This window comes from Microplitis mediator, chromosome 3, assembly GCF_029852145.1.
Source record: "Microplitis mediator isolate UGA2020A chromosome 3, iyMicMedi2.1, whole genome shotgun sequence".
NCBI lineage: Eukaryota > Metazoa > Arthropoda > Insecta > Hymenoptera > Braconidae > Microplitis > Microplitis mediator.
Genome location: NC_079971.1, coordinates 1572083 through 1595630, shown reverse-complemented (window position 1 = coordinate 1595630; position 23548 = coordinate 1572083). Strand labels below are relative to the sequence as shown.

The window sequence follows — 23548 nt, the reverse complement described above, 5'->3', positions numbered from 1 at the left end:
GGGGGGCCGCTCTGCCCCACCCTCCCCTACTCATAAGAATCCTATATAAAAATTTTGTTTGTGTATTATGATTTATGTGAATGAAGATTAAGAATAGACGAATGTATAGACATATATAAGTACATATAATATATATGACGGTGAATAAATAAGCAAAAACTTAGTTTGAATTATTACTGAGAACATGAAATGATATTATTAAGATGTATATTATTTAACGGATGAGAGTTCTGTTATGTTTCACAACCAAGTTCCCTTGCGCATTTTATTTATGTAACGTTTATTAGTTTTTACAACAATGCCTGTAAAGATTTTTAATAAATGTTTAAAACCCTTTGAAACATAACTCAGTTTGCGCAATAAAGTTTTATATTCCGAGTTAAGTTTTTTTTATAAATTTAAATAACAGCAAGTTTTAAGTAAAAAGTTTGCATAAACTTATGATTTTAGTGTTAATTGCGCGGATGTGTGTTATTATTTAACTTCGCTGACTGTTGTAGAGCAAAATGTCGACTGCGGTCTTTTTCCGACAGTAAACATTAGAGTACATGGGAAAACAAGCGCAGAATATAATAATAACTTTTGATATTATTATAATTTAAATTTGCTATTCTTTACTTTGCAAAAGTTGCGCTAATTAATTGTGATTAATTATAATTAATTAATTAACTTGATAACTTAAATACTACGGAGTTAATTAAACAGAGTTTTATTACCATGGTAAATACATAACGGAGTAATAAAATAGTTGTTAGTGTGTCAATAAATACGGAATTTAATGGATAGTGTTGCGTCACGTAATTTAACTTGCATTGTATATAAATCTAGAGACCAATGGGATCAATATTGAAGTTAACGTGAACAGTAAATCTGTTTTTGGGTTACGAAAACATTTAAAATTTCCCGCTTTTATGTCAAATCGGTAGTTTCTTTTATTTTTAATTTATAGAAATGTATTCTTATATTTTTGCGGTGGGAAGCGGTGATAAAATAGAGTTATTTTAACACCGGTGTGGTGTTAGAAGAAATTTACACCGGTATATGTGATAGAGAGGTTATCCAACTGGCGTTAAAACGATATTTCCGGTTCCTTGGCATCAAAAACTATATTGTGACCGGTTATTCCCAACGTGAGCAGAATTATAGGCCAGTCTACATAGAGACTCATCTCCACCCACCCTCATATGGATCTGAACTGAAAAGGTAAATTAATCTTGGGACTTTTTCGGGTGTTTCGTACTAGAGGACCTCAAAATGAACAAAAAACGTTTATATTGTGATGGGTTATTCCTAACAGAAAAAAATTTAGAGGCCACTCTTCATAGAGAATCTCCGGCCATCTCCGAATGTAGAGCACTGGTAGAGCACTCGGCGCGATACCGAATTGGTCTGGGTTCGATTCCCAGTTCGGGCTATCTATATTTTTCTCAATTTATCTATAAATTGTCTTATTGAGAAGGTTATTTGCATGTTTGCATGTTTAGGTTTCCACTATATAAAAATGGAAAGGGAAAAAAAAATAGAATTATCGTCAGTTGAATTCTCTGGAAATCCCAGAGACATCCCATAGAAAATATAGACCCAGCACTCGGAGTTGTAAAAAAAATATAATTATCGCCAGTTCCAGGGCCAGTCTTCATAGCGAATGATCTCCACCCACCCTCATATGGATCTGAATTAAAAAAATTAATTCTTCGTAGGCCTATTTCGGATTTTTTCTACAAGATGCCATCATAATGAAATGAAAACGTTTGTATGGTGACGGATTATTCCCAACAGAAGGTAAGTTACAAGCCACTCTTCGTCAAACGACGTAGACAACGTCATCTGCCCGCATCTGCCTCCATCTGCCCGGTGCCGATTACAGAAAAAATGTAATTTTTTCCAGAGTTTCTGTGTTTTTCTCCACTAAAGAGCATCGTAATGAACAAAAAATTCAAATTTTGAATGGAGTCATATATTTTACCGCCGTTTTCGGATGGAATTTAACACCGACAGCCTTAACATTCCGATCGCGTGGACTTACATCGTTTATTTACAGTGTAAGTCTAAGGAATTTAAATGACTGTAAGTTTAATTAAAGTCGATAAATAAGTATGTATCGGTGTGTTTATGTATTGCTGAAATAGATTTAGTATATAATCAACGTCTTGGTATATTAAGGTTTTTTTATATCATTTTTTTTTATTTTGATCCCTACTCAACTCACGACACCTTGGCAATTTGTCCGATGTCGTCGGTCGGAAATAATTCACCAGGACATTCATGAAAAAGCTTTGAGGATAAGAAAAAAAAAATATATATATATAAATTTGTTATATTGTATCAGTGTCATCTGTAACAATTTTTCTGAAACAATGCTCATAATAACTGTCCTTGATATAAAAATGAATAGTATTTTTTTTTTTTTTCTAATATAAAGACAACATGTGTACAGAAATTAGTCACTTGGACACTCATTTCAAACTGAAACGTTATCTTTATCGCGGAAGAAAAAAAAAGCATGAGTGTACTGGGAGACATCTCGATTAATTGAATTACAGTGGATACTTTCCGGGAAAAAGGGTAAAGACGCGGGTAATAAAAGAAACAAAGACACGGGTAAGACCTAGTGACAGTATAAAAGTTGTAAAAAAAAAGTATTCTTTTATGTTCTTCGCACAAAGGAAAGACATGTCGTGGTTTTGAAAAAAAAAAAAAAATTGCTGACAAATGGCCAAATTTTTATTAATTTTCTTATTTCAAAATCTTGTGATTTATTTGACTTTCGAAAAATGTGTAGGGGAATTGGGGCGAAATGGGCCCCTGGGGGGGTGGGGAATGGGCTGAAATTTATATTACATATAAGCCCTCATTTCTTAAGGGGCCCATTTTTCCCCACTCTCCCCTAAAACTACACAATCATCAGGAAATCATTTTTGAATTTTTCGCGCCAAAAATTTGAAATTCAAACTTTTGAAATTTTAATATTTCGCGTTTTACGAAATATGCAAACATTTAAATCTTAGAAAACGGCTTTAATTATTTTTGGGATAACGTTCATGTGTGAAGGGGGTGGGGGGGGAGGTCAGTTTTTAATAAAAAAAAATTTATTTGCAGATAAGATAGCGGAAATAAAAATATGAAGTAAATCAAGATATAATATTATGAAATATTTGTCGAATAAATATATATTCATATGTATATGTATACATATATAAATTCCGAGGGCTTAGAATTAAATCATAAGTATAAGTTATTCTTGTAAACATCAGCGAATATAAACACGTGAGATGTTATAAGTTATAAATATATGTTATAAGGTGAAGAAGTATATGAATTATGAGTGCAATTTCATCATCTGTTATTGCTCGTAACTTATAATTATGATTACATCCAAGACATATATTTATATATTTATTATTATGAGTTAACGTTAATAATAAAAGTCCAATAGTGATTTTAAAATTATTGTCTGTTTAAACTTAAATTCATACCAATGACCTCCTTTATAATTTAATTTTACCATTTTATTATACTCGATTCTTTTTATTTTATATATATTTTTATTTCAAGTGTAGCTGCACAGAAAGAAAGGAAGTCTTGGGGCAAAAAAATTTTTATGCCTACCAAAATTTATTGCGCTAAAAATTATTTTTTCTGGACTGTAAATAATTTTTGGAGTGAATGTGGAAATCCGGAGATTGCGGAGCCTGATTATTTATTTCATTCCCTCGGAGTGAAATGTACTCCGAAGGGGAGTTTAATTTAATTTTGAAACTCCGGTTTAAAGTAAAATTTACTCCGAAGCGAAGTTTATTTTAGTTTTGAAACTCCGGGATGGAGTAAATTTACTCCAAAGAGAAGTTTAATTTAATTTTGAAACTTCAGATTAGAGTGAAATTTACTCCGAAGAGAAGTTTGTTTTAATATTGAAACTCTGGGATAGAGTAAATTTACTCCGAAGCGAAATTTATTTTAATTTTCAAACTCCGGTTTAGAGTAAAATTTACTCCGAAGCAAAGTTTATTTTAATATTGAGACTCCGATTTAGAGTAAAATTTACTCCGAAGGGAAGTTTATTTTTATATTGAAACTCCAGGATGGAGTAAATTTACTCCGAAGGGGAGTTTACTTTTATACTGAAACTCCGAATCAGGGTAACATTTACTCCGAAGTGAAGTTTATTTTAATTTTGAAACTCCGGTTTAGAGTAAAATTTACTCCGAAGAGAAGTTTATTTTAATATTGAAGCTCCGGGATGGAGTAAATTTACTCCGAAGTGGAGTTCATTTTAATATCAAAACCCCGAATCGGAGTAAATCCGAATTTAAATAGACTCCGAAATCATTCCCTAAAAAAAAATCCGTAAGCGAAGGGATTTTTTCTCAAATTTCGGAATTTCGAGTGACGGAGTGAATTCAGTTTGAAATAAAATCCGCAGTTACTCCGAATTCTCTCCCCCTTTCTTACAGTGTGTAAAAAAAGTGAATAAAATAATTGACAAATCGCATATTAAAAGTTAATTCATGAAACTCAACAATAACTAACAGTTGTAAAAAATTTATTTCCCTTTAAAACTTTTCTATTTCCCTCATCAAGCTTCATATCTTCGCCATCACAACTTGACTCACTAGATTTTACTCCATATCAAATTTTATTACCCACGAATTATTATGCAAAACATACATTTATTCATCAGCCGTTATATTAAATCGAATATAATAATTCACTTCAATGGTACGGAAGCTAAAATACTTATTTTTTATTTTAATTGCTCTTTTTTATTTGTTTAGTAAGCAGTAACTTGTACTCTTTTTTTTTTTTAAACTTGCAAGCCTGCATCGTGTGGAATCATGAATATAAGCAAGAAAGTTATTGCCGTACACGCAACTTTATGCGCGTTCCCCTTGTTTTTTATGCAACATTTGTCAGCTATTATCGCACTTATATTTAAACTAATAAGCGATAATTAAAAAAAATTAATTACACTCCGATAAGGAAAAAAAATTACATATTAATTATGCAATTAATTTTTTATATTTTTCAAATGAACGTCAATTATCACTTCGAATTTTTAATTGATAATTTCGATGTATATTTTAGCACAAAATTTTATTTAGTGTATGGAAAATAAATATGAGTTGTTGATTGATATATATGATAAATGTATGAGTAAATATTTAATGATAATAATAATAACGTAATTTGAAGCGATTGTCGGAAAAGTAAATAATTAAAATTGTGTATTGAAATTACATATAAACAGAGTAATTTGTTGATATGCAAATATATCATGAGAATTGTCGACAACAGGAACTTGGGAATTGGAAATGTTGTCAAAGGTTATGTGTCGCATCCGTGCAGAAGTCGCGATATTGCGAGTTTTCGCATTGACATCCAGTCGACCGAAATATCCGGTCGATTTGCTATCAGTCCTTCTGACTATTTTTTTCCTGGAATATCAACCGACGTTATTTATTTAATGTCTTCATATGAATTTTCATTTTTCTTAATAAGTTCACGACTGTGCTCGGAAAATTTATTTCCGGTAAATTTGAGTGAAAGAATCGAACTACTGTGAAAAAATGGTAGTACATTATCTGATCGCCGCAAATATTGGAATTTTTTATGTACTTCCATTTTGTTGGACCATGGCCGCATTTTAAGGCTAATTCACCGCTTAGCGGTTAATTTGCCGCAAAGTTTGCGCTGCGGTCAGCGGAAATTTTTTTAGCTGCTGTAAAATTGCTGGAAATTCAATTTACAGAAGAGAAAATTTGTGAAAACAGTGACGCAGTCCCTAAATTACTGGAAAATTAAATGCCACAAGAGAAAATTTCCGAAAACAGTAACGCGGTTCCAAAAACTACAGTTTCATGTAAACCCTGGTGGAAATTTTTCGGAATTTTCTCTGAAAAACTCAGTTCTAAAATTCTAAAGACTTTTTCAAAGCTCTAAAGACTTTTTCATAGTTTTTCAGAGAAAAGTCCGGAAAATTTCCACCAGGGAAGTTGAAATAATTCTGTCAGAATTAGGGTTGAAAATAATTCAGTAGTGAATTTTTCAGATTAAATTGATGTATCTGAAGATCGGAACGTTTCTTGCGGAACAAAAATAAGAAAAAAGAAATGAAAAGTAAAAAATCTACTGGATCTAGATTTCGAAAACGTTTCGCACGTCACCCGAAAATGACAGGTCATCCTCAACTACCCCTAAATTCGCCTTTAGACACAAATTTCATGAATTCTTTTCATTTTCGTTGCGTGAAAAACGTTCCGATCTTCAGGTACATGTTAAATTGGACTTTCGTTTAATAAATTTTCAAAATCCTGAAACTCTTCAAAAATTACGATTTTTCCAGTCTTTTGTTCAAAGTGAAAATAGAACTCATTTTTCCTGATTTCTTTTTTCTGTAAACGGAACCTTTATTTCGAATAAGAAAAGACATTTTTGGTCACTATAAATTTTCAAAATTTCTTTTGATAAAAATTTTTCTATTTCCGTCAGAATTACAGTCCACTTTTGGCGAGTTTTCGTTAATCAACGATATGATGATCGACGGTCTTTTGGAAAAATATTTCATATGTATATTATTTGGTTTAATTTTCCCACATATGGTAAAAACATATCATTGTTATTTAAATACATAAATGTGAATAAAAGAAAATTTCATTGGATTTTTATAACAAAAATAACACCCGAATCACGTACACGGTCGCTAGTAAAAGCAAAAGGTCCAAAGTTAGAGACTGGATCCCTCTGATATGGAAAATAAAATGATAAAATAGTTAATGTAATTAACTATCAGTTTTATTTATTTAGGCCTGCAGTTCAAACCCGCAGATAATTTATACGAGTACATTAAAATTTATTAGGTCTCATGAAATTTAAAAGGCCCGTAAATTTTAATCCAATTTGGTTTTTGACCACTTATCTAAATTGGATTCGGTAAAATATAAAATATACATTAAAAATTTATAAACGACATGGCGGCAAAAAGTATTTTTTTAAAATCTTTGAACACAGAAAATAAACGATTTCCAAAAATAAATATACAAATATTCTGCGGTTTTTTGTGTGGTCGCGGACTACCGCAGTTGTCAATCTCACATACGATTTTCCGCGACTTCTCTTTTCAAATATTGACCCTTTGATTTTTTTATTCAAAAAAAACTTTATTTCCATTAATTTAAAAAATTTACAGATTTTTTTTTATAACAAATCGTTAAGTCCGGAGATAAATTTTTTTTTTTACTGATTTTTCACATGTGTGAATGACGATCCGTATATTTTATATTTATAACAAGAAACCTAGGCTATATATCAATAAATTCACATGCGTTTATAAATCCGTGGCATTGACTGGCAATAAACCGTCGGGAATTAAAATGCCTGTGGATCCTTTTGCTTATACTGCGATAACGCTTGAATGAACGTTAACATCCGGAGGGAATGGTGATAAATTTATTGACATCATTTTCTTTTATTTTTTTTTACTTTAATTATCAATACTATTTACGATATTTATTTATCAGGAAAATAATTTTATAAGGAAAGCAATTTCGCTCAAGTGAAAGGACTTGGGATAGAAAATAATAAATTAGAGGATGTCGTAAAAAAATAATTTATAAATTTACGGTCTAAATTTTTTTTTTATGCGTAAAATAGCTTTTTCATTGAGTATAAGTAAATTAGTTATTATTGTTTTCAACGGAAGCTGAAGCAACCAAAGGCAGAACCTCAATTTTAAATTTAAAATCCGCGTAATCGCGGGCAATCTTTTGGTAGAAAATAAAATTATAAAATTCATTTAATTAGGAATTAAAATGACTCAGCGCTTTGACGTTACATTATTTCTATTCACAATAAATAAAAAAAAATCTGTCAGTGTAAAAAAAAATTTAATAACCAAAAAGTCAATAAACTTTTTTTATTCGTCATAAAGAAGTTCCATTTAATGAAGCTCGGAAAAAAACGTATTTTCTTTGTACTCTTCAAAATGTCCAATGAACGTGAAAGTTTATTAAACACGATTCTGAAATGTGTACACATGACTAAATCCCCGTCCGTTAGTTAACAAACAATTTTGAACATGTTGTCAAGTTACAAAGTTAATAGAGTAAAGTAACAGCATTCGAAAGCAATGTTTGTCTGTATGAATTCTCATGTTCATCAGATTATATGCGTGAAACTACTGAGATGCTTATCAACAAAGTCTCTTTGACGGAATTGCAATTAACTCTCATACTGAGTGAGTCTACAAAACTGGTGCGCCCACTCAATCACATCATGATGATAATTAATGTCCTTATGTTATTTATTTATGACAGTCGAAACACAGTTTGATTTTAATTTTATTATTTTTACACAGTTGATAATTTGCGGATTGAACCCGGAGTTAATGCGAAGCGGGTAAATGTTTATTTATTTAATCCCTTTGGAGTAAAATTTACTTCTATTAAAGGAGTTCGATATATGATACTGAAGTTAACCGACCTCCAATAATTTTTTAAACAATAAATTTAAAAAAAAAAAATATTTGAAAAAATTGGACCTATACTTTTTAAAATTTTCTACATAGGGAAGGGTGGGGCAGAGCGGCCCCCCTGAAATTTTGATCAAAAAAAAAATTTTTTTTTTTCGACTAATTACTATAAATCCGATGTTTGCGCATTTTTACCCCTACGCATGACATTTGGGGCAAAATGGACAAGCCCAAAATTTTGAAAAAGTGATTTTTTCATATTTTTATCGTCAAATTAAAAAAAAATTATTATAATTCCACATTTCTAGCCCTACGCATAACACCTGGGGCAAAACGGACCAGCCGAAACTTCAGAAAAAATTATTTTTTCATATTTTTCGGCCGTTTCTCTATGTAAGAGGCAAATTTGGTCACTAAAAATTTATAAAAACAAAATTTTTTTTTTAGTTGATAAATTTTCGAAATAAAGTAAAACTATAGAATTGTTTTTTTTTTTTTATTAAATAACAATTAGTAATTAAGGTAATCGAGAGTGAACGATTTATTACACCTTAAAAAATTTTTTTCGAGTAATATAAAACCAAAAATAGTTGTCAAGAGAAAGAAATACATTCTTAATGATGAAAACAATTTAAAAAAAAAAAAAAACGAAAAAAAAAAATTTTTTATCATTTTTTGAAGGGGGGCCGCTCTGCCCCACAAAAAAAATTTTTTTTTTTAGAATTTTGGCAAAATGTCCATAAATTTGTTCGAAATAGGACAAAAGTAAAGTGATCTTATGGTTGAAAGCCACAAAAAGTAATAATTGGCTTAGGGGGGCCGCTCTGCCCCACCCTCCCCTATGCATATTTTTAGTTTTATTTTTTTTTTAAATTAAGTGATTGAAAAAAACATTAAAAAATTTTTAACTGTCTGCTAACTTTGGGATCATTTTCAATATTACAATTTCGAATCAGAGTTAATGTGGATTTTAATGAAATCCAAATTACTCCGAAATCACTTCGCTGAGAAAATAAACTCCCTATTTACCCGGTATGCGGAGTGATTTTTTTTTACTCCGGAAGTTCGAGTGACGAAATGAATTCGAATTTTTAAAAAATACATAATCACTCCCAATTTTATAGTGTTCTATTATTATTATTAAAAAATAAATATAAATATAAGTAATATGTTCATACCATCACGTAATTCCCTGGATAAAAATTCATCAAAATTTTGATTCCTTTTGGTAGCTGGTCGGTATAACTGAAACATATAAAAAAAAAAGAAATTAACAAAATGAAGCGAGGTAAAAAAAAGTAATAAAAGGAGAATAAGAGCGAGATGTTTTTAATTAAAGTCTTTAGTGAGGTGAGATTACGAGCGTCAGTCTCCGCTGACACAGTCATGAGCGTTTGTCCAGGTATTATATATGTGGCACATCGTCTTTATACCTGAGGGTAAGAAATAAAATGAAGGAGGTGTGGATGTGCTATTTTTGTAAAGCTGTCAAGATTTTTTTTTAGTTACTTATTATTTTTTCCATGAGTTGTAATTACATATTTTTTTTAATTAAAGGTCTATTAGATTTTTATTTTTTTGAAAATCAAAATTTTGAATCCGTAAAAAATTTGCGGAGCAGATGACTGTATTTATTTAATTTCCTCGGAGTAAAAGTTATTTCTAAAGGGAGTATATTTAGATATTAAAATTCCGAAGTATATGAAAAATTTAATTAGTGATAAGTTATAAATTGTTTGATGAGCTAAAATATTTAAAGATAAGAGGATAATAATTTATGTGTGGGTATGATGAATATTAAAATATAATTCAGGAATTTAAACAATAGAAACTGTAGATGTGGGAGTTAACTAAATGAGAGAACTGCGGGTTATTATTTATAGAATGTTACTTCATTTGAATAATATAATTTTATATTATTCGATATTAAGGTCATAAATTGTTGGAATAATTTTGGTTTAATTATTGCGTATTATGTGGGTATTGAAAGTTGATGCTAAAAAAATCGTTTTATGATAACGAATCATTATCACGCTAACAATTAACTGACGGAATTAGAACGAAATAAAATAAAGTAGGAGATTTTATTGGTGGATTATTATTAACATCGTAATTACCCGATTAATTCCCATCGAGTAGACGGTTAAAAATATCTATATAATTACTTTTTGAAAATTAATTTTTAATTTCATTTTTTTTTTATTCAAAATTAGAACGTAATTAAAAAAAATAATCATTTTTTTTAATTTGTAATTAAAATCCAAATTTGCAATAAATTTGCAATAGCCGATGTCTTATAAGTTTTGGATTTTTTTCAAAACGATAAATTACAAAAAAAAAAATATTTCCAAAAATTGCACCTATAGTTTTTTTAAATTTCTACACGGAGAAAAAAATATAGTAAATTTTACTAAAAAATATGAGAATAATTACTAAATTTGGATAGTAATCTTGAAACGCTTATGATTTATATGAAAAATTCATAAACAGATTAGCATATTTTACAAGTCGTTTAGTAAATTTTACTATCCCATTTAGTAAATTACTATATTAGAATGGAAAAAAATAAAATAAAATTTTTAATAGTTTTTCAACTTTTTATTATTATTGATTATTGTTATTATTATTTCTGTTATCTGTATTGGTGTTGGTGTGGATTTTTGTTTTTTAAAAAATCACTTGATTCACCCGAGATTCGAACCCTGATCTCCCGCGCGCGAGTCCTTTCCAATGTCTGACAGCCCGATGTGTCCTTTGAACAAAAGTTTCAGAACTTGTAATACATCTTTGTATATGCTATCCCCACCAACTTTTAATTTTATCTATACATAGTAGAATTTACTATACAGATAGTAAAAAAATATAATCGTGTTAGCAAAAAATACATTGCGTATAGTAATTGTTAATATTTTGTATAGTAACAAATCCTATATTGTATTAGAAAATTTACTTTCTTAAATTTGTATTTATTAATAGTACTTGATAGTAAAATTTACTATACAAATAGTAAAAAATATAATCGTCTTAGCAAAAAATACATTACGTATAGTAATTTTTAATATCTTATTATGTAATTATTACTAATTAGAAAATTTTACTAAACGTTTAGTAATAATTACAATACAGAATGTATTTTTTCATATCTGTTAGTAAATTTCACTGTAGTATTGTAATTTTTACTATACTTTTTTCTCCGTGTACATGTGCATATTTTTATTTTTTTTTTTGCTATTGATTTGTTGAAAAAATAAAAAAATTTTTAATTGTCATCTTCTAACTTCAGGGTCATATAATTTTATGCCATTTTAAAAAATTAAATGTATAAATTTTTTTTAAATTTATTGTGTTTCAAAGTAAAAATTCGAATAATCTGTCTACTTTAATCTTATCAATTTAATTACCTCGTTAGTTAATTGAATTTAATTGTATCAATGTAAAGCCGTTCAATAATAAAAAAATAATTTTTAATGACATTTCACATTTAATTAGTAATTTATATTTTGTCATTCAGTTGTAAAATTCGGATATTAAATCTAGTAATTTTAATAATTCGAGAATAATTTTACAAATTTAATTAAACAATTAAATTACATTTATTTTCAATTAATTTTTTCTAATTACCTTAATTTTATTTTTATACAAAATAGAAAAACCCGAAAAGTGATTAAAAATTTTTAATCACAAAATATAAATATCTTCTCCGAAAATAATAAAAGAAACGTGTGCGGCTCCAATAAAATAACGAGTAAAAAATTTTTAACGGTTAGTATGAAGACATTTTTTTTAAATTTGAAAAATTATAAATTTTTGAATATTCAGTTTTTTTATAGCAGTAGCCTGACTAAAATGACTAAAATCACAAAGGGATTTATAATTTTACTTTTAATGGAATCAGCTTTCAGTAGACTATTAATACCCCGAAAATGTAATCGTTCATTAACAAGTAAATGGGAAGTCCTGATTGGTAGAAGAGAGATAGATCAATTTTTTGTATGCAACGGTGTATTTATTGATCCACATGTTTTTATTATGGATGCAGGATGTGCTCAAAAGTAATTAGAAAAATTTAGTAAAACAAAATCCCAAGAATTTAATTAATTAACTGTCTTATTTTACAGCTCACTTTCAAGTATGAACGGCAGTCAAATTTTTATGAACCAAATAAATTGTGGACACGCTGTCACTGAAGATAAGGAAGTAAATAAAGATGACATTTATTACAATGACAATTTTAGTAAAAGCTATGATAGGTCTAGATTACAAATCGCGATGTTAATTATCAAAAATTTCAAAGAAACGCAATTTGTAAGTTTGCCGAATAATACTTTTGATGTTAGTTTGTCAAAATGTTATATATCTCAACCTAATGGAGTTGACGTAAAATTGAAACGCTGCTATCTTATAAATTATGTGAATAATGGAACAAATGATTATTATAGTCATATTGAATGTTTTACCGATGCAACTGTGGTAAGAATATTTATCAATATTCATTTTTTGTTTTACTTATTTTTGAAAATTTAAATTTTATATGATTCTGTAAAAAAACCGGGAGTGAATTCAGAGTGATTTCGAATTTTATTTGAATTCAAATTCACTCTTACTCGGAGTTCTGGAATTTAAAAAAAATCACTCCGCATATGGAGTAAATATGGAGTTTTTTTTCAGCGGAGTGATTTTGGAATGATCTGAATTTTATCTAAAATCGCATTCACTTCGATTTTGAGTTTTAATATTAAAATAACCCGAGTCGAAATATTAGACGTAAATTGAACGTTCTTAACGTTTTAAACGTAAATTGAACGTTTTTAACGTTTTGAACGTAAATTGAACGATTTTAACGTTTTTAACGTAAATCGAACGTTTTTTTAACGTTTTGAACGTAGATTGGAGTATCATAAATTGAAAACATATTTATCATAAAACTAAAACCTATTTATACTTCCAATAAGAAAACATAAGCATACCAAAAAATTTTTGTCATCGATTTTGTACTCTTGGATTATAATCACGTCAATTCCCTAAAATTTTGTCGTCCGCTTTTCTGGCTCTTAAATAAAGAATTCGTATTTTGAAAAAAAAATACAATTCGCAAGTAAATTTGGAATCCTTACAATTTTTTAAAAGATTTAACATTGATAGAAATTTTTTGAAATTAGATGTGAAACGTGGGCGGGCAATAACGACTATTTAGAAGGCTTTCGAAAGAAAGCAAAAATGATAATAAATCTGCTTATAATATTATAGACAAAGAAGTTATTACATTTTTATTTCATCACTTACCATTAATTCATTTTAAAGTTCGTCTGTATGAGGAAAGGTATGTTATTTCTATTATTTCTCATAAAACAATGTTGTTTTTCCCTTGATTTTCTGTTTAGGCCATGAAATCTACATAAATGATCATCGGTACTCTGGTGATAATAACAACTATCTTTTACTTTAACGATTTTATAGCCAAAAACGGTAAAAATGAAAATAGAATTAAAAATATTATAGGATTGATAACAAACACAAGTTTAACGTTAAATAACTTTTGAAGGAGTTATTTTATCGAAAATTCATAAGAGAACTTTTTTGTATAACGTTCAATTTCCTATCAGAATATGCTTCGATTAAATTTTTACTCTCATTTGTTTCTGAGAAAAAAAATTAAGAGTAAAAAGTCTAAAAATCCCATGTTATTTAAATGGGAAATATAAAATGATTTGGGCACGGTTTAATGTGAAAATTAAGAGCCTCATTGTGTTGGATATTTTTTTTTAGGTCATAAACTAAAGATTCAGGGGGCGATCGGTAAATGAAAATCGATTTGGGAAATAACGGACACCCTAATGTATATCTGTTCATATATTATGATATCAAGGTGATGAAAATTGTTATTACAAATATTGAAATAAATTAATTGATGTTATCATTAAACTATAATCATAACTCATTAAATTACCAATTTTTTATGATCCAAAATACAAAAAAATCGTTCAATTTACTTTCAAAACGTTAAAAACGTTCAATTTACGTTTAAAACGTTAAGAACGGTCAAATTACGTTCAAAACGTTAAGAACGTTCAACTTACGTCTAATATTTCGACTCGGGAAACTCTCCTTCGAAGTGAATTTGAATTACGAAATCATCCGCTCTGCATTAACTCCTAATTCTCTCCGGATTTTTCGCGTCCACTTTACAAATTTTTTGAAGTATGTTATTAATATTATTATATTTTATAGATTTCTGGTAACACAGTAATTTGTGGTTTAAAAAGCGATCCTGAAGTTAAAGTTTTAGCTGGATTGATATCAGAACACAGAGAATCAAGGGCTTCACTAATTCATGAATTGATAGTTACAATTGAAAATGTAAGTCACTTAAGGAGTATCATGAATTCAAAAATAGAAAGTTTATCACTGTTATAAATCTTGAAATAAAGAATGTATGCAACCAAATTATCAATCACATGTCATCTTATTAAATGCAAATTCATCAATCGATAATTAATTATCAAAATATATATAACGCGATATTTATCAATTATATTTTGAAAAAAAAACTTTAGTACAAACGAAAATTCAAATTTGTTTGATTTATATATATTTTGTAATTAATTTATCTTTTGATAAATTCGCAAGCAGTACAATTAATTAAATTGGTCTACTATTAGATCCATTAATCAGAGTCCCTTCGTTAAATGGATCCCGGGATTTGTAGTTAATTAACCTGATTCTTTTTGAATAAGTTCCGTTCTATCTTTAAACGCAGCTATTGAAGACCATCAAATAAATCATCACTTTTGAAAAAGGTAATGACTTATGAAAATTTGCTCAAATTTAACGGAGTGTCATGCAGTCTGTCTACAAATATTTCGGGTATTCTCTTATATTATAATAAAAGTAACCAGTGTGATAAAAGTAGACATATTTTTTTTCACACAAAATCGATATTCCAGAAATTTTCCAAATTCGTTTTTAATCAAAACTTTTTATTATTTAATTTTGGAACTGTTTATTTTCATCAAGTGAAACCTCATCAAAATATTTCAATGAATAAAAAAAACGGATTTTTTTTTATGAAATGTAATTACAATTATAATTAAAATTTATTGGAACCAATAAAACCCTTAACAGTTATTAATACCGAAAAAAAAGTTGATCCAATATGACGGAAATTTGATAAATGCAGTTTACAATATTCCATTTTGCCTCAGATTACTCTGTAGATAAACATGAATGACAAGCTTTTAATTAAATCTCGTATATATTTGTGTAAAATACCTTATATGCATTAAATCCGTTAACGAGCCCGAAATAGTAATTAACTGATTCAATAGATTTAACTCAGCAAAATTGTTACTTAATATGAATTAATTTTACTCCTAATTATAAAAATAATTACATACAAAATTAATAATATTAATGTAAAGTTAATTAAAAATATAATTATTGATTACAACTGATATTTGCGTCACCATTCTCGATCGTATAAATATTGTTATTAAAATAACCATCGAATGGTATATATATATTAGTATTCTATAGCATATATTTATTAGCATTTAATTTTTAATATTTTTTATAATGTTTTTTTTTTTTTTGATAATTCACTACACAGATAATTTGTGATATAATTAAACTGACTTCAATTACTTGATGATTTTGAAATCTAAAAATATAAATAGTATAGAGAGTGACTACCCGAAATATATGTGCCAATAAATTGAGCATGTATGAAAATTAGCCATATATGAAACATATATCGATCACAATTCTCTATATATGGATCATATATGAAGAATGTGTGGGTTTATATGAATTGCATATGAAGCAGATAAGGTTAATTTTCATATATGACCATATATGATTCATACATACTTCATATATGTGCAATATATGAATATTTATTTCATATATGGATCATATATGAAAAATGTGTGGGTTTATATGAAGCACATATGGGTTACATATGAAGCAGATATGGTTAATTTTCATATATGACCATATATGATTCATACATACTTCATTAATGTGCAATATATGAATATTTATTTCATATATGGATCATATATGAAAAATGTGTGGGTTTATATGAAGCACATATGGGTTACATATGAAGCAGATATAGTTAATTTTCATATATGACCATATATGATTCATACATACTTCATATATGTGCAATATATGAATATTTATTTCATATATGGCTCATATATGAAGAATGTATGGGTTTATATGAAGCTCATATGGATTACATATGAAGCAGATATGGTTAATTTTCATAAATGACCATATATGATTCATACATACTTCATATATGTGCAACATATAAATATAGATTTCATATATGGATCATATATGAAGAATGTATGGGTTTATATGAAGCTCATATGGATTACATATGAAGCAGATATGGTTAATTTTCATAAATGACCATATATGATTCATACATACTTCATATATGTGCAATATATGAATATTTATTTCATATATGGATCATATATGAAGAATGTATGGGTTTATATGAAGCTCATATGGATTACATATGAAGCAGATATGGTTAATTTTCATAAATGACCATATATGATTCATACATACTTCATATATGTGCAACATATAAATATAGATTTCATATATGGATCATATATGAAGAATGTGTGGGTTTATATGAAGCACATATGAATTATATCTGGAGCAAAAATGACTCATTTTCATATATGGACTTATATGATTCATGAATTGATCATATGTGCTCCATATATCGAACATATAGGGATAATTGAAGCATAGATAGATCATATATGGGCATAGGATTCATTTTTCACTCAGTGCTGAATTATAAAAAAATCTGTTTTCCCAGATTTAAAAATCGACATTTTCTTTAGCAATAAATGTTTTTCATACATTTTTCACTGAAGTGAAAGAGTGGAAAATGAAGAAGTAAATAACATACCCGTGTAACTCGGGTTCAATAAAATAAAATGAAACCTCGCAGTGTAAAAGAAGTGAAATCGGAAACATGAAAATAATGACAAGCCATCAGAACTATAAAATATATATATAAAGTGAATTTAAAAGTCTGTTAAGGAAGTAGAACTCATTTTTTTGAATCTATATATATATATATTGAACTGAGGAATATTCGTTTTTTCTTTTGTGTGCTTAACCTTTGACACCATAAACGATCGATTCTCAATCAAGATTTCCGTTCTTGGACTAAACCAAAGTCTTTTTCGACTATTTTTCCAATTCTTATATCACCTTTGCCCAACTTTAGTTCTTATATCAGGATGGAAAGAAGCCGTAAGGCAAACGGAAACGTCAAAGTGACTGAGAGAAAGTGCCGTACACCGAATAGAATGTTTCATGGGTATCTTGGGATTGGGGATGTAATAATTCAGAGTTTGCGACGCGGGAAATGTGACGATACGCTTCTCACTCTCTTGGCTCAAGATATTACATAACAACTACACATTTACATATATGTAGATACACATAAATGTGTTAAAATATACATAGACCATTCATATAAAGTATACTCATAAACACAATTATGCTCGTAGGGGTAGAAATACATTTTTTTATTGATTTAAGCATAAAAAATTTTAATAAATGATACAGGGAAGGCGACAGTAAATACCCAGTTTTTTTTTGTCCACAAAAATGTTACGAAATCTCGACATTTTTTTTTTTAATTTGCGCGCCTAAAAAATTTTTAATTTTATTTTCAAACTCCGCAAATTTAGAGAAAATTTCTGCGAAAAAATTTGAAAATCTTTTTCATATTTCAAAAAAGAATTTGAAATAAAATTCAAAAAGTGAATGCATGATAAAAAAAATTTCAAAATTATCAAAAACATTTTTTTCAAATTTTAAAATTCCAAAATTGATAATTTAAATTTTGCCGAAATTACGAGAAATGAAAATTTATTGATCCTTTTTTTAGCTTCATTTTATTTTCACAATTTATGTCATAAATTCAAAATTTATCTGATTATTTGATCAAAGTATCTGTTATATAAATATATAATTTATATCCACAAATAACTTACTCAAGTTTTTTTTGTCCACAAAAATGTTACGAAATCTCGACATTTTTTTTTTAATTTGCGCGCCTAAAAATTCTGCAAAAATTATTCTTAATTTTATTTTCAAACTCCGCAAATTTCGAGAAAATTTCTGCGAAAAAATTCGAAAATCTTTTTCATATCTCAAAAAAGAATTTGAAATAAAATTCAAAAAGTGAATGCATGATAAATAAATTTGAAAATTATCAAAAAATTTTTTCCAAATTTTCAAATTCCAAAATTGATAATTTACATTTTGCAGAAATTACTAGAAATAAAAATTTACTGATCCTTTTTTAAGCCTCATTATATTTTCACAATTTATGTCATAAATTCAAAATTTATCTGATTACTTGATCAAAGTATCTGTTATATAAATATATAATTTATATCCACAAATAACTTTGTCAAGAGAAGCTAAATTATGATTGAGGTTTTAAAACGTCATAAAAAATTCAACGGCTGTAACTATTTTGAACAATTTGGACACCCTTTGTTGAATTTTAATATAAATTTGGGTCTTCTATATAAAATTTGAAAGTATAATTTTGGATTTAAATTACTCTTATCTTGAATTATACAAATGACATAAAGAAAAGCTTCTCTACTGCGTCATAAAAAATATATATTGAAAATTTGTTTATCACAGTAATAATGTACTGTAGCGAGCAATTTACATTATTAGCATTTGTCAATAGAACACAGCAATAATGGGAACAATAATGTTGAAAAGATGATTGAAATCGCGGTGATTTTGCCGTGATTTTATGTTATAATTTAACCCCTCAGTTGATTACTATTACATCGCCGACTAATTGGATTGTCGTCCTATCCTAGATGAAAATGATAATGATGGCACCGATAAACTGTTTCACCAAGTGGCTAGATAATAATAACAATAAACTGAACTAAAGGAGAGACAGAAATCGATTTTGATATCAGAGGAATCTAATAATCTGCTCGAGTATTTACCCCCCAGCTTTACGATTTCAATAATGATAATAATAGTTAAAATATGTGTCAATTTTAATTATTTTATCGATTCTCTTATCAAGATAAGGCTTCAAGATAACGATATTTATATTTATTTACATGGTTGAGTAAGCGGATGGATGAATACAAAGCGTTGAAGAAGAAAAAATGGGAAAATATTATACAGACAATGAAATTACTGAGCGTAACGAATACAAAACGCCTCTATATGTTATCATTATCACCGGCATACCTTTGCATTCTATAATCCATTCAACTGAGAAGAGATAACTCAGAATATTTAAAAATGTATATTAGGGTGGCGCAAAAAAAACGACTATTTTTTTTTTTCGATCTTACATGAAAATTTGTTGGTTTACGATGTTTTGAGAAGCCTCTCCAAAAATCAGCTCGATAAAAAACTTTCAAGAGGTCGCTCACGAATTTTAAAAATATCAAAAATAATCGAAATTCGGATTTTTATTTCTAAATTTTTTTCTTTCTCGTGGCAGCAATAGTTTATGTTTGTGAAATCATGACTACGCTGAGAATTTCAGCCCAAAATTTGAATATTTAAACCTCGCTCAAGAATTTTGAATGTTTCCGAGTGCTGTCTTTTGGACGTTTTTGAGCGACCCTTAAATATTAATAATAAAGCTTCTCGATTTTTTCACCATCAAGTTGCATGACAATGAATGAAAATATAACCCGAGAAATAGAAATAATAAGTTCTTTACATACTTTTTTATTTTTTAATTCAATTTTTAGGTTTTTTCGCTTATTCAAAACTTACCAAATTTTATTGTTTAAGACTGTCCTGTATATTTTTGGTTATGCAAAAGTTATATTTAAGTGAAATGACAATAATTGAGTTATAAAAAAATATAAAAACTAATTCAAACTATTAGTTACATATTATCAGTTAATATTCAAAATTCTTGAGCGCCGTTCAAACATTTAAATTTTGGGCTTAAATTTTCAGCATAGTCATGATTTTACGAATATAAACTACTGCTGCCACGAGAAAGAAAAAAATTTAGAAATAAAAATCCGAATTTCCATCATTTTTGATATTTTAAAAATTCGTGAGCGACCTCTTGAAAATTTTTTATCGAGCTGATTTTTGGAGAGGCTTCTTAAAACATCTTAAATTAACGAATTTTCATTAGAGACTCGAAAAAAAAAATAGTCGGTTTTATTGGGCTACCCTAATGTATATACATTTTTAACTTCCCGCTAAGAAAATTGTAAATTTTCAAAAATTCAAGTTATTGTTTTTACCCCAATTTTCGAAAATCGAATTTTCATCATTTGGGGCTGGCCCGCAGGGTCAACCGATAGATTTTTTTAATAATAAAATACTTCTTCTTTTAATTGAAAAGAATTGAGAGCAACAATTTATATGAAATTTTTTTTCAATACAAAAAATTGATAAGTATTATCCGAAATAATTTTCAAAAAGTATTGAAACCTCAAGACTAATGGGAATCCAAGTGGCACAAGAAAAAATTGATGACTTTTTTTTTGAATTTGAAAGTTATTTGTTGACTTGATTTTAGTAAAATATCGAAATTTTTTCTGCGCCACTGAGGAAGCGATGGAATATTCTGAAAATTTATATATTTTAAGCTAGAAAAATGTGCAAGACATATATTAGAATTATGATGACATAATGAAAGACAAGTTAATTTAAAAATATGTTGTGAAATTAATAGTCATTGTGAAATTAAAAAAATATATGAGATTTATATGACAAATATACTTTTCTCGGTGAAATTATATCTTCAAAGTAATATCCGAGTAGACAGTATGTTAACTCGATTGCGGTATTCAGCTAATAATATATATGTGTATATATATAGATATATATGAGATTCTCTTTTATCTGTTTGTAACAGTAGTAATTGTAATTTGCATATATATTGTAAGAATCCTGAACTTTGTGGCACTAAAAATATAAAGTCTAAAAAATACGTAAGGCGGGAAATTTAAAATAGTCAATTCGCGCTACTTTTATGTTTGAAATAAAAAAATTTGAAAATTTAAATTCACTTCTTGATCTTTATAAAACTTTGTTAAGAAAAAAAGTTGTCAGTTTTTACTAATTAGCGATTCTACCACAGCGAAGTTGGTATATAAGTTATGAAAAGATAAAAGTAAACAGTGGAATTAATGCTGATAAATGAAATTAATAAGGGGTTTTTATTTTTAAAAGAAAGTTGGATTGAATAAAAAATATCTATCATTTTTTAATTCACATTTTGTTGATAGTAGTATGGATCAATCTCGGTTTCTATGGTATATATATAGATACATATATATAAGTCATAAATATGTAAAGCTATCTCTGGTGAGAAATGATTAATTTCTATAAATACGCCTACTGAATAATGAGTTATTGGTTCAAAATCTTGATAAATTTTATTTTAAATTCACAAAATAGAATATGAAAAATGCAACATAAATAAGAAACAGTTTTTTAAAAATAATGCGGGAAAAAATTCAAAATGAAAAAAAAAATGATAGAAGTTTTTTCTACTAGTCCTTATTTTTTAATATAAAATAAATATTCGGTATCAATCTGACCCAGTTATGAAAAAAAAAAAACGTTAGACAAAATAAGCCCTACTACTAAAACAATTAAACTTTTAAAATTAAATTACGTTATCTCGTGATAAAAAATAATTTGTTTCTTATCTCAAGTAAATTTAAATAAAATTTTCTAGAACATTCTGTCGTAAAAATATTTCCCAAAAATTTTCCAGTGGCCCAATTTAACCCGTCATATCATTTTTGCTTCTTTGTTTTGTTTTTCCAAAAAATTTGAGGTCTTACTTTGCTCTGTAATTTTCCAAACTTCTAGCCCTCCGACTGCCATTTTTTGAATATTTTGGCATAAATTCTAAGCAATTAAGAAGCGCCTTTATTACATTTTAATTATTTTTGTTATTATGTTACGTACAATTATCGATCCACTTAAATATTATGAAGCAAAGTTCAGAACTTGCCCTAAACTTTTAATGAATATAGACAACATTATTGGTTTTGATGAGAAGGCATTGTATTATATAAGTATACAACAATATATAATGGTACTGATTAACAGTAATTTCATATTTACATTTGACTTTGTAATATAATACAAAGTAAATAAGGTAATATCACGTCATACCCTAATAGGACATATATATATTGTATAGATTTTACAATCGATAACTTCAGTAAATAAAAAAAATAGCGAATCTAGTATGATGCCGGGTCAAAAAAATAACTTAAATTTATGATACTGAAGTTAGCAGACGTCTAATAATTTTTGGATTTTTTTTTAGACGGTAAATTTGAAAAAATTGCACCTGTAGTCTTTTAAATTTTCTACAAGTGCATATTTTTAGATTTTTTTATTTTTGTGATTAATTTGGTAAAAAAAAAGTCCAAAAATTTTTAATTGTCTGCTAACTTCAGGATCATCTTAAATTTGACATTTTTGAGTTAAATGGAAACTAAGTAGGTCAGTACCCAAAATCAAATGTTTTTTTTCATCCATTTTTGAATCGCTTTTGGCTAATGACCTACTTAGTGTCCATTTAAGTAAAAAAAGTCAAATTTGACTTTGGAAAAACATTATTTTCTCAAATACAGTCGAATCGCGTTATAAGTCCGCCTGCAGGGGTGTAGGGGAATATAATTCTAAGAATTCCTGTACCCCCACTCCTGCTCAGCATTTGAACGCCGTATTTTACACTTCCCTTACTTTTCAAGCGTGTGAGTGTACATGATTATTCTCGTAGTCATAGAGGGGGAATGTCTTCCAAGAAACATAACTCAGCGGACTTATAACGCGACTGGACTGTAGTAAATAAAAAAACTTAGACTGTTTTGGAAAAAAAAGGTCAGCGTATCTTTAACTTCACTTAAGTTTCTGCGATTAAGTAAATGATTTTGAAAGAAATCTTCAAATTTTCCCGCCAAAAATATTCTAGATTGAGAATTTTAATTAGCAAAATTTCTTGTGGGAAGAAAATGCCACACAGAAAAAACAGATATCTTGAGTCAA

At 28.0% G+C, this 23548-nt stretch overlaps 2 protein-coding genes across 5 annotated transcripts in view; one reads left to right on the top strand and one right to left on the bottom strand.

Moving 5' to 3' along the window:
* The window catches only part of LOC130665298 (somatostatin receptor type 2-like), a 76971-nt gene that overhangs the window by 14764 nt on the left and 38659 nt on the right, over nucleotides 1-23548 (bottom strand). For all 4 annotated transcript variants that reach the window (XM_057465624.1, XM_057465626.1, XM_057465623.1 and 1 more), the window contains exon 2: nucleotides 9646-9712. The gene's annotated coding sequence lies outside the window, so the exon portion shown is untranslated. The remainder of the gene's footprint in view (nucleotides 1-9645; nucleotides 9713-23548) is intronic.
* Nucleotides 12310-14899, top strand: LOC130665299 (uncharacterized). The gene is made up of 3 exons (XM_057465627.1): nucleotides 12310-12519; nucleotides 12586-12937; nucleotides 14696-14899. Exons 1-3 carry the CDS (start codon nucleotides 12314-12316, stop codon nucleotides 14879-14881), a joined length of 744 nt encoding a protein of 247 aa, XP_057321610.1. The 5' UTR covers nucleotides 12310-12313; the 3' UTR covers nucleotides 14882-14899.

Excerpts from the sequence above, each read along its gene's own strand:
- LOC130665299 (XM_057465627.1), top strand. The coding sequence starts at position 12,314 with ATGACTAAAATCACAAAGGGATTTATAATTTTACTTTTAATGGAATCA. Across the intron at positions 12,520-12,585 it reads GATGCAGGATGTGCTCAAAA|CTCACTTTCAAGTATGAACG; the intron begins GTAATTAGAAAA and ends CTTATTTTACAG. Across the intron at positions 12,938-14,695 it reads GTTTTACCGATGCAACTGTG|ATTTCTGGTAACACAGTAAT; the intron begins GTAAGAATATTT and ends TATATTTTATAG.